At 40.0% G+C, this 12,875-nt stretch overlaps 1 protein-coding gene across 4 annotated transcripts in view; it reads right to left on the bottom strand.

The window, feature by feature from the left end:
* Positions 1 to 12,875, bottom strand: part of SLC9A9 (solute carrier family 9, subfamily A (NHE9, cation proton antiporter 9), member 9) — a 656,333-nt gene that overhangs the window by 312,044 nt on the left and 331,414 nt on the right. For all 4 annotated transcript variants that reach the window (XM_010858137.1, XM_010858138.1, XM_010858139.1 and 1 more), the window contains one exon: positions 3,802 to 3,890. In XM_010858137.1, the coding sequence (XP_010856439.1) occupies positions 3,802 to 3,890 (89 nt within the window). The remainder of the gene's footprint in view (positions 1 to 3,801; positions 3,891 to 12,875) is intronic.

The following is a 12,875-nucleotide window of genomic DNA, read 5'->3' as shown; positions in this document are numbered from 1 at the left end:
TGGTCATTATCAAGTACAAAACATATTTTAATGTAAAACTGCATTTTTAAAGAGGCACTCTAATTCTTGAAGCTATAAAGGATATATTAATTCTCAAAAGTCTTTGTCTCCAGTTGTAGCTGTTTGATTAGCTGGTATAGGCACAGTCCATGAATAAAATTCCTTTGTAAATTATATTACCTAAGGATTTGAAAACACAAAGCTGATTTTCAGAGGTTTCCCCTAGACTCGTTAATTGGCTTCCTTCACTCCCATTAAACAGTCCTGGGGATGGAGGCAAAGGGGCCACTTTTCCCACTGATAATAAACACAACTCAGGGAGATGCAGAGGAAGATAATGTATTCTGTAACCATGTCATTTAATGCCTTCTAAACCTTTGCCCCTTTCAGAAAGGAAACAGTGGCTACCTCTATAATATCTGCTTCAGCTTTTCTTTACAATTTGTAATTGGTTTCCCACATGGAGTTTAAACTTTGCTTGCTACGTTGGTGCAGATGTGGCCAAGAACTTCTGATCTGTGACATTAATTAAAAGGCTCAATCTCATGTTTTAAAAAATGGTGACCCCAGACTCTATGTACTTGATTGGGGAATATGTGTGTAGATGCATGCATATGTATTCATGTATGAATACGCACACATGCTACATATGCATATATTGAGAGAAAAAAATAAATAGAAAGTGAGAGTTCCCGGAATAAAAGAAGTGAGAAAGGTACGAGAAGGGAGGGGAAGGGAATTAGCATTCATTAAGCTCCTACAATGAACCAAGCACCTAGGAAAGAAGGTGATGGGGGGAACAAAGATGGAGGGATGCAGCTATCTGGATGTTGAAGAATGAACTTTCAAAAATCTCCTTCCCTAAAGGGAACTGCTATAAAAATGGATGCTGGCAGCCCATCAGGGAGTGCTTGTCAAGCCACTCAGAGGAGAACAGAAGGCTGTGGGGGCACTGATTTTGGCTTTGTCTCCCCTAGGTGCTGGGCTGCTGACTCGCCATGAGATGAGTTATCTTTGAAGTTCTGCTGAGCAATCTAGATAGTGTGACTTAAAAGTGCAAGTCCCTAAACAGAGTTCAGTTTCCCAGAATACAAATATTCAGAGAACCATATGAGGTCAGGAAAAACCAGCTCAAGAGATTGCCCTTTAAACTCTAGAGAATGCTAGTTGTCTCCATAATTAAAAGGATCCTAGATGGAAGGTTATATATTAGATATTTCTAGGTATTGGTATACTTTTTTGTGTTCAATTTTAAAAATTGGGGGTCCTTAAAATTTCTGCAATTGTATCTTCTGAGTCTTCTGATGAGCAGAGAGGTAAGAGTGACCTTGTAGAGTCCCTGGGTGGGTGGGAGCTGGGTTCAGGTCCAGCTGAGCTTGGGACATGACAAAGAGAATGAAAACAATAGCCATTTTACAGAACTTGAAGATAAGTCTTTGAAAACTATTTGGGAATTCCCAGCCAATTATACATTTGCTGAGATGTCTTTTTGGCTTTTTCCACTCCCACTGCCCCAATATCATATCAGATGTTCTCAGCATCATTAGACCTAGTACGGGAACCTGTCTACCTCCATTTGCATTTGGGGACAGACTGCAATCATTTCGTCCAATTCTATACATTTTCTATATCTATGATCCTTGTCATGTAACTTTGCAGTGCTCTCCACTGTGGGCTAATGACCTGCTCAGCCTTTTGACCCTGGGCTTAGCTATATGATTTCCTTTGTCTATAGGACATTTAGGAAATGTGATGCAAGTAAAGGCTTGAAATGGTCCTGTACACTGGGGTTTGTTCTTCTGCCAGGAGAAGAATGACAGATATGCAGGACTGGCTATGGTGTACCAGCCAAGCCTACTCTAGAACAGAGCCCCACCAAACTCAGTGAATCCGTCCAGTTAAGACAAGAAGAGCCACCCAGATCAACCCACGTGAAAAGAGATGAACCCTGTAAATGCAAGATAAACAAATGTGTATTGTTGAATGTCACTGGGATGCTTGTTACACAGCAAAAGCTAGCTGATACAAGTGTGACTTGATCCACACTCTTCTTGCCTGTCACAGTGATATTTCTAAAATGGAACTTCAATCATCCTAAAACTATTCTGCCTAAGATACGTCAATGACTTCTGTTAGTGATGTTTTCCCAAATTCACATGTTGAATTCCTAACACCCAGGACCTCCAAATCTGACGATTTTGGAAATAGGGTCATTGAAAAATGTAATTAGTTAAGCCAAGACGAGGTAATACTGGAGTAGGGTGGGTCCCTATTCCGACTGGTATCCTTATAAAAAGGGGAAATTTAGAGACAGACATGCTCATAGGGAGAATGTCATGTGAACATGAAGGCAGAGATTAGGATGATGTATCTACAAGCCAAAGAACACTAAAGTTTGTCAGAAAATCACCAGAAGGTCAAAACTGAGGAATAGAACAGATTCTTCCTCACAAACTTTAGAAGCAGCTAATCCTGCCTATACTTTCATCTCAGACTTCTAGCCTCCAGAACCGTGTGCTGTCTGCTAAGTCACTTCAGTCGTGTCTGACTCTTTGTGACTCTGTGGACCATAGATCGCCCGGCTCCTCTGTTCATGGGATTCTCCAGGCAAGAATACTGGAGTGGGTTGCCATGCCCTCCTTCAAGGGAGCCTCCCAACCCAGGGATGGAACCCGTGTCTCTTATGTCTCCTGTATTGGAAGGTGGGTTCTTCACCACCAGCACCACCTGGGACATAAGAATAACTTTCTGTTGTTTAAGCCACTCCTCACTGTCTTTAGGATAAAGTCTAAACTTCTTCATAAGGTATGAAAGTCCTTCCATAAGCTGGCCTCTGGCTGTGTCTGCGGTCTCTACCACACTATATTCCACTATAACTTCAGCCCTTCCCCATTCACCAGGCACTTAGAACTATTTAAAATGCTCAGTCAACTGTTTCAAAACTTTGGTCCATGATATTAATACAACCTTGGCCTCAAATATCCTTCGTACTACCCTCTCATCCCTCACCATTGCAAGCTCCAGATCAGGCTTATCATCTCTGGAAACTTTCTCTTCACTGTCCCAATCCTAACTATGGGAGGAGGCCCTATTGAATTTTCCTCAAACAACCTTTACAGATATTTCTATCACAGTACTTACCACACTGTGGATCATTAATTGCTCATTGAATATCTTGATCCTCCTCAACAGACTTGAAAATGAACCACATTAGGCAGGATCGTGTATTACCTGCCCTTTTATTCCTAGTACTTAGCATGGTGCTCGGCACAGAGTGGTTATGTGGCAAATGTTGGTGGAAGGAATCTTTGAGTGTTTATGTGCAAATATTGAAACAGATGTGTTCCTGGCATATGGGAGATACATTCTGCTTGTGCAACAACTGGCAGTTGAGTTTACTTGGAAGCAAAAGCACCCAATTAAAGACCAAACATTCCTGTCTTTCTTCTTCATTTCCTTCTCTCTATATAACTACCCAATCTCACATGCTTTACAATGCATTTAGATGTAAGTGACTGTGAATTATTACTGACTGTGGGCCTTTCATCTTCAAGACTGACAGTCTATGTTCCACATTTCTCAGGAGGGAAAGACTATTATATTTTTGCTTACCAAGAGAATTGTTAATAGTTATCCTGAAGGAAGAAAAAAAAAAATCTATAAATATCCAACCTATAATGAAGCCTTAAGCTTGCTTTCTTCCTTTGCTAATGAAATTCTTTCCGAGTGCACTGCCAGAATTGCTCCGTAATCATTACACTGAGAAAAGAGACAAAGCCTGCAGTGAGTTTTTTCTTTTACCTGTTTAGTCCTCATTTTGGAATCCGATGACAGGTTGTTGTAGGTATAATGTGCCTGCGTGACTCCACAGAAGAGAACAGCGACTATCCCTGAAATTTAAAAACATACCAGTCAAAACCAATTTTCTTTCCCATCTAAGTCAAAGGGCAGAGCTATCCCAGTTAGAAAACAGACTTGGTGTCAGGAGAGTTAAAATGGCTAATAATTAGAATGATGAAACCTGGGTAAACCTTGCTCCTGCTTTAAACAGGGGACTTATAGGATTAAAGCTTAAAAAAAAAAAAAAAGCATTAATAAGTAGATTCTTCCTGGGGATAAATTATTTTCTGGTCATGAGTTAGGAAAGTTATACTTGGAAACCCATGAACAAAAGACTGTGTAGTCGGTTCCAGGCCTCTCACAGCCAGTGCCAACTACTTTGCTGCATTTGAAATGCTGGCATATTTGCTGAGAACTTTGCTTTCCACTGTGTACCTTGAGGAGCCTGAGAAGTTCCTATCATACCGCAATTTAGTATTAACAACCATGAGTCATAAACCTAAGATGTCTACAAGGGTTCAGTTGCCTCTGCCAATGCTCCTCCTTGCCAAGCACAGAAAGAGGTCCTTGTTCGCCTCTATGTCTCCTTGGCAAAGCTGGGGACTTTGTCCTTCCACTGCTGGGTAATTTCATGAACACATTCAAGGCACACAATCCTTGAGGCAAGCTGGTCTGTTCTTGTGTGCTTCCTGTCCACAGTGGGCCCTCAGCTGCTTTTTGGCTGGTTGTAGGATTTATTTCATAAGCCATCATTACACCCAGCTTCAAATGCTGCATGAAGCCACACAGAGACTAGAAGCCATACATACACGGTTCCTGGGGAACAGAGGAGCAGAAACCATGGGACAAACGTGTTATTTGTCCCTGGGCTCTGTTATTCTCTGTTGTTGCCCCTAAGCTGGGGTGGGGAAGGCGGGTGGGGGCTGCTTCCTACCTTGGATTAAAGATTTGATTAATTATGGGAAATTGGGAGGGCTCTATAGGAGGGCTTTGGGAAAAACACAAGATGTAAGTATTCCTCAACTCAAACCAAGGGCATTGAACTGAATTTTAAACAGCAGAATCTTTCCCACTAAAAACACTCATAAATTAAATGCTGATGACTCTTAAGAGTATAGAGATATGTGAACTGAATATTGACATTTCAAATGAATCTGCGGTAAAGAATTTTAAAGAACCAAGCATATTTTTTGTATGTTGACTGTATGCTTCTATTTATATGTTTGTTATTTTGGGGGTTGGCTTTTGATAAAATATTGCTAAGACATATTTGTCTAATACATTTGCATCACTTATTTCCTTTTAATATTATGCTTCAAAATTTTAGACAAAAAGAATAAAAACAACCAGGAAATTTTGCCAAGAGATTTATATGCAGTAAGCATTTAAATAGATTTTTTTTTTGGTAACTTCAGTTTTCTAGTCTCTCTTCAGAAATTCAAAGAAAAATGCCTATGAAATATTACATTTCACTCTTCACAGAATTTCTATTAAAAAACAGGCAGTGCCAGAGAAACTTTTAGGTACCGAAGTACTTCAAGGACTTTGAGGAACTAGGAGGATTGCCATGCATGTTGTTTTGGCATCAGATATTTTTCTTTCTTTCTTTGAAAATGAAATGTATCTATCTCTGCTGATTCTGCAGTCTGTTGGAGGTTTTTCTGGGTGAGGTTTAGCTGACCTCTGCCTGTCATGGAAATGTTTTGACTGTATATTGATCTGCAGAGAAGTAGTGAGTAAAAAGGGAGGGATGTGTGGATAGTTCACAAATGCATTCTGAGAACATAAATAGGTAACAAAGGAAAAAAGATAAGGGGGCTAAGATTGGCCAAACCTTACTGTGAGCAAGGAACACACTAGTTTTATTTACATCATCTTATTTATTTCATCAATTTATTATCTCATAACAGACTTCTCATGACTTATCACCTCTTCCATCTTTCTTTCCCTTCTCAGTAACATCTCCATTCTTCTTGCTGCCCAGACTCTGAGAACACCCCTTACTTCTCCTCTCTCTGTATATCAACAGTGTTGTTGACTTGTCCTTCAAAAGTTACCTGTAATGCAATCACTTCTCAACCCAATCTCCACCTAATACCTGCTACCAAGCCACCATCATTTTCTGCCTAGATGACAGCAACAGCTTCCCACATGGCCCCTTGTCTCCCTGGCTGCCTCTGCCACAGTCTGTCTTCAACCCAGCACTTTTAAGACAATTCAGATCATGTTGGTCCTCTGCTCTCAACTCTGCAATGGAACCCTGTGATGAACAGGCTCAGTAGGATCTAGTCCTACTTCCCAACCCCTCCCCACAGCTCCTGATCCCTCTTACTGGCTCCTCCTCTTGCCACTCAATGAATTCACTAAGCAGGCTCCATTGCAGGACCCTGGCATGTCCAGTTCCTGCTCTTTGAAAAGTTCTTCTCCAGATCTCTACATGCCTCCCTCCTTTCCTTAAGATGTTACATCATTGGACAGGTCTTTGCTGTGCACTCTGTAAAAATATCCCTCTTGTCATTCTCTACTTGCCTATTTTGATCTATTTTTTTTATATTATTTACTGCCCCCTAACATTTTATATATTTATTGGTTTATTTCCTGCCTTCCTGCACGGCAATGGAAAGCTCATTGAGTGCAGAGTGATTCACTGGTCCCCAACCATTAGAGCAATGGCAGGCACATGGTAGGTACTCCATGTATTTGTTGAATAACTAAATGAACATTCTTATCACCAGGTAACAAGAAACCAAAGTGATTTACTCAAGATCACCTTGAAAGTGGCAGAGCTGAGATTCAAAATTTCACAGAGCCCCTGTACTTTTCTGCCTGTATTTAGACCATCTGTGAATATTTTAAGGTAATCTTAAGCAATCTAAAAATATAATTTCTGATGCCCCAGGGAAATAGAGATTTGATGATGAAGATTATATATCTGAGCTGGCTGGATATTCTCATTTTTTCTGTTCCCTTCACTTCCAGACCAGCCTCCTGGGACTCGCCCCTAGCCGAGAGGAAGGAGGAGCAACAGCCAGACAGTATCCTCTGAGGGCTGGGTCCCAGCTCCATGACACTTTCTTAGGAGTTTCTAGATTCTCTTCCCTTTGCTCCTCCTGTCTGAGGCATCATACTTGCTTCCTGCAATGACTACCTGTGCGTTGCTTCAGTGACCCCCTTTTCACTTTTGCAGCTCTCTATCTTCTGTGTATCCAATTTCCTGCATTAAACTCTGTTAATAGCCAGCTGATTTCTCTTTTCCTGACTGAACCCCGACCAGGACTCTCTTGTGGGTTCCTTCTATTCTAAACTTTGATGGTTCTCTGAAGGTGTGTCATCTGAAAATAAGATTCAACCTCTATTCTCTTTATTATAACTGGGACAATGGGAGATGCCAGCCGCACATGAGATCCTGTGCCAAATCCCTGGGGACTGGGCTCAGGCTTATTTCAATCTGACCTGTGATTGGAATTTTTTTTCTAGTTTGAGCCACTAGATTGGAGCAAGTGGTTTGGGGATAGGAGTAAGTTAACTTGGACATATGTTTTCTGATTCTCCATCACATGATTTTTCAAAATATGAGAACTGTCCTACAATGGAGTGACTGCCTTGAAGTGTGACAAGTTCCCTATCATTTGAAATGTATGAGCTGAATGATCATCTGCCAGAGCTGTTATAGAATTTTTTACATAAAGTGTTGCAGAAATTTGGATATCCTACAGTTCTGTGGATCTGTCATTTTCTTATATACTATTTTATTAATTCAGTAGGATTAATACCTCAATTAATTTTTTGTTTGTTTTTAAGTTCAGGTCAAGACAATAATACTGGTTCTAAAGGAAATATTTAGATACTTTGAATACAGGAAGCCTGACTTTCTCAAAAAGTAAAGACAAGATAAACTTAGAGACTTTCAAATATTCTTTCAAATTTAGACAGACAGCTACTCTAAAATAAAAATTTTAAACATATCACTAGCATACCTTCAATTTTTTGAAGGTATGAAAAAACCTAAATTTTTTCAAATAAGCTATGAAGTTTAAAGATGAACTCAGGATGTCTCCTCTGTGTCGAAAATGTTTCTAAATCTCTAGAACACAAACTTTCAGGTCAGAGAGCTCTGAAAAGGGCGAACCCCAGTGGCTGTGTGGAAGGGACATACACGGCTCACTTCAGAGGAACCCGCTTCCTTTTTTCCCTCTTACCTCCGCTCCTCACCCCTCTGTGTTGCTTGTCACTCCAAGATAAGCTTAATTCACAGCTTATCCTGCTCACCACCCAGCACATCAGAAGCACTTGACCCCACCTGGCTGTGGGTCAACTGTGGTCCAAGAGTCCGCATTAGGCAAGAGAAGTTTCAGAACTTTACCCTAATGCCACTGGACTATTAATGAACATTCAGACTATCTGGGAACCTTGTTAAATACAGATTCTACTTCCCTAGGTTTGGAGTGAAGATTCAGGATCTTGAAGCCCAAGAATCTGCATTTATATGACCGTTCATTGTATAAATGGGATGTCCATGCTACTGGTCTTTTATCATCCCACTTTGAGACAAATCTCTGCTGACCAACACTTTGGTATTAGTGTCAACTCTCCTTTGCTGTGCTTTGGCCTTGAATGTGTATGGTCCTTAAAAGAGAGACTTGTGCCTAATATTGCTCTTTTAGCAACTTGGAACAATTAAAAGGTTGCCCCAAAGAAGAAATACGTTTTTTAATTGCCTTTTTTTTCATTTTTCATTTACAAAGTTTGTAAATTGCTTTTGCTAGCTATAAAAACATGTTTTTAAATTATATTTTTGCATCTTATTCCCTGTTTTTCTTTCTGTAACTTTATATTAATAGTATTAACAAGATTCTATGAAGTAATTTTAGCTTCATGGAACAATTGTCCATTAAGAACATTTAAGAAATCATAATTTCTCAGCAACTTTGGGATGTAAAATAAATTACTCACATGGAATAAAACTGATGATATATTTTACTATCAAATAGCTCAATAAATTCTCCAAAAAACAAACAAACAAACAAATGAACAAAGCATATCCATTGACCACAATATTATAAAACTGGAAATTAACAAATAGCATAGTTGCATAAATGTATCCATCAGGGATTTTTAATTGTATTCTTAAACAAAATTGGATTTGCGGATGAAGTCAAAGTTGAATTTTTAGCTTATGTACAAATAAGTGTAAGGTAAACATTTTTTTTCCCCCCAGAATCAATGGGATAAAACCAAAGGGTTATTCAGAGGAAACATTATAGTCTTATATGCATCCTGTTTAGAAAAAAAAAATTTGAAAAAAAAATGGACTATTTACCTCAAGAATCTAGACAAAAGACATAAAAATGGACCCTAAAACAGTAGAATTAAAAACTAAATAAACAAAAATGAAAAAATATAGCCAAAGAGAACATTCTAAAAATAGTAGATTTGGTTAGTAAAATGAAGAGTTATAAAGTGACAGTGTGGCCCATGCCTCTCAGACCCTCACGTGTCTATCTGCTCCAGGATTCTGTTCTCTGACCAGACCCATATACAGAGGGTGATGTTGGCCAAGGGCTTCAGGCACCCAAGACAATTTTCACATTTGGATAGTACCTGTCCACCTGTCTCACAGGTCTCTTCTGAGTATAAAGTGATATGATGGATTTTAAAATGATTTGTAACCTAAATACCAATACATAGTCATAAGGTTTTGCTCTAATTACTAGAAGTAGGTGAAAGGAAGATGACACGAAAAAGAGAAATAACTCAGAAAAACACATTCCAGGTATAACCACAATATTTCCTATTCAGCCAGTGGCTAGGGGAAGAAACAGAAAGCATCTAGTACATCTCACACATTTTATGTCTTTAATCATTACCTGTTGCCTTCTCTCCCACATTATCTCCTGCATTAAGAAGCAGGTAGAAATGTACTCCTCACTTCTAGTAACCCAGTCAGTTCAGTCACTCACTCATCCGACTCTGCAACCCCATGGACTGCAGCACACCAGGCCTGCCTGTCCATCACCAACTCCCAGAGTTTACTCAAATTCATGTCCATCGAGTTGGTGATGCCATCCATCCATCTCATCCTCTGTCGTCCCCTTCTCCTCCTGCCTTCAATCTTTCTCAGCATCAGGGTCTTTTCAAATGAGTCAGTTCTTCGCATCAGATGGCCAAAGTATTGGAGTTCCAGCTTCAGCATCAGTCCTTCCAATGAATATTCAGGACTGATTTCCTTTAGGATGGACTGGTTGGATCTCCTTGCAGTCCAAGGGACTCTCAAGAGTCTTCTCCAACACCACAGTTGGAGAAGAGCATCACTTCTTCAGCACTAAGCTTTCTTTAAAGTCCAATTCTCACATCCATACATGACTATTGGAAAAACCACAGCTTTGACTAGATGGACCTTGGTTGGCAAAGTAATGTCTCTGCTCTTTAATATGCTGTCTAGGTTGGTCATAACTTTCCTTCCAAGGAGTAAGCGTCTTTTAATTTCATGGTTGCAGTCACCATCTGCAGTGATTTTGGAGCCCAAAAGAACAAAGTCTGTCACTGTTTCTACTGTTTCCCCATCTATTTCCCATGAAGTGATGGGACCAGATGCCATGATCTTAGTTTTCTGAATGTTGAGCTTTAACTTTTTCGCTCTCCTCTTTCACTTTCATCAAAAGGCTCTATAGTTCTTCTTGGCTTTCTGCTATAAGGTTGGTGTCATCTGCATATCTGAGGTTATAGATATTTCTCCCAGCAATCTTTATTCCAGCTTGTGCTTCATCCAGCCCAATGTTTCTCATGATGTACTCTGCATATAAGTTAAATAAGCAGGATGACAATATATAGCCTCGATGTACTCCATTCCCTATTTGGAACCAGTCTGTTGTTCCATGTCCAGTTCTAACTGTTGCTTCTTGACCTGCATACAGATGTCTCAGGAGGCAGGTCAGGTGGTCTGGTATTCTCATCTCTTGAAGAATTTTCCAGTTTGTGGTGATCCACACAATCAGCGACTTTGGCATAGTCAATAAAGCAAAAATAGATTATCTTTCTGGAACCAGTTCATGTACTGTTGAAGCCTGGCTTGGAAATTTTGAGCATTACTTTACTAGCATGTGAGATAACAAGCAATTTTGCAGTAGCTGGAGCATTCTTTGGCATTTCCTTTCTTTGGGATTGGAATGAAAACTGACCTTTTCCAGTCCTGTGGCCACTGCTGAGTTTTCCAAATTTGCTGGCATATTGAGTGCAGCACTTTCATAGCATCATCTTTTAGGATTTGAAATAGCTCAACTGGAATTCCATCACCTCCACTAGCTTTGTTCGTAGTGATGCTTCCTAAGACCCACTTGACTTAGCATTCCAGAATGTCCGGCTCTGGGTGAGTGATCACACCATCATGATTATCTGGGTCGTGAAGATCTTTTTTGTACAGTTCTGTGTATTCTTGCCACCTTTTCTTAGTATCTTTTGCTTCTGTTAGGTCCATACCATTTCTGTCCTTTATCGAGCCCATCTTTGCATGAAATGTTCCCTTGGTATCTCTAATTTTCTTGAAGAGATCTCTAGTCTTGTAACTCAAACTTAGACAATTCTCAGTAGCACTACAGTTAAGGTACTAGATTTTTGCAAGTTAACTTGTCATTGTTTACTTGCTAAGTTGTATCTGACTCTTGCAATCCCATGTCCATGGCATTTCCCAGGCAAGAATACTGGAGTGAGCAGCCATTTCCTTCTCCAGGGATCTTCCTGACCCAGGGATGGAACCTGCATCATGTACACTGGAGGGCAGATTCTTTACCACTGAGATACCAGGGAAGCCCACGAGTTCGCTTGGGTACTGGCTATCCATCCATTCAAATGCTATCCATCTGCTGGGAAATGCCAGAATGAATGAACCCAATCCTAGACCTCAACTACCTTTATGTCTCCTAGCAGAGACAACATGTACACAGACACATCTAATAGCAGGTAGAATGCAGTAAGTGATAATAAAATAGGAATTCTGGGAGGCAGTGACTTCTTTTGGGCTGGGGAAGGTAGAAGAGAGATGAAGAAAGTTTTCCTAAAGGATGGAGAGGCATTTAGGTCTTGAATAAGAACATTTGGGAGGGTGTAGAATCAGTGGTAGGGAATTCAATGTGAGTGAGGGGAGACAGCCAGGAGACTGTGTGGACTACACATGAACAGGCAGCTTACTTGCACACTTTGGGTTTGAATCTGTTTATAGGTTAGGCAATAAATACACATTGAATTAATTCATCATAGTTTTTCTAAATACAAAATTTAAAAGAAACAATTAATATGTTCTATGTTTAAAATGGTCAAGGTAGGGACTTCCCTGGTGGTCGGTCCAGTGGTTAAGAATTTGCCTTGCAGTACAGGGGACATGAGTACAATCCCTGGTCAATGAACCAGGATCCCACATGCTGAGGAAAAGCGAGGCCTGTGCACCACAACTACAGTCCGTGCGCCACAACAGAGGATCCTCATGCTAAAACTAAGACCTGACACAGCCAAATAAATACTTTTTAAAAATGGTCAAGCTAATTATTACAAGTACGAAAGCATTTCTCTTATATGTTTTATTACTGCTAGTATTCACAAAATAGAATTATGAAGCATCAAGTATGACAATCTTCCGTTGGCAAAACATTACTTCATTTTCTTTCCCAGCAGATGTAAAATCTGATCATTCTGTTTCCATCTTTTCTGAAAAACAAGTGGTCCTTAATGCAACTGCTGGGTTGCATGTCTAAAGTCTTGGTTTCAACTTGTATTTATGGGATCCCGTGGCAATGACAAATAGAACTAAGTACATACATCCAGGTCCATGGGGAGTGGAGCATGCTCAAAAGTATCTGAGAACTAAAATAAATAAGGAGCTCTGAAAGAAATCAAGAAATGACTTAGAGAAAATAATGATAAGAGTTTCTGACTCATGCGTGTGCTCAAAATTGCCTTTTAGTTTGCACAGTGAGCTTTCAGTGGTGGGCAAGCTCCCTGAAGAGCTGTCTGCAAGGACTCATTTCTGCAATTTTGAGCAAGGA

The sequence above is a fragment of the Bison bison genome, unplaced genomic scaffold (genome assembly GCF_000754665.1).
Source record: "Bison bison bison isolate TAMUID 2011002044 unplaced genomic scaffold, Bison_UMD1.0 scf7180017864384, whole genome shotgun sequence".
Classification (NCBI taxonomy): domain Eukaryota; kingdom Metazoa; phylum Chordata; class Mammalia; order Artiodactyla; family Bovidae; genus Bison; species Bison bison.
This window is presented reverse-complemented; position numbering and strand designations above follow the sequence as displayed.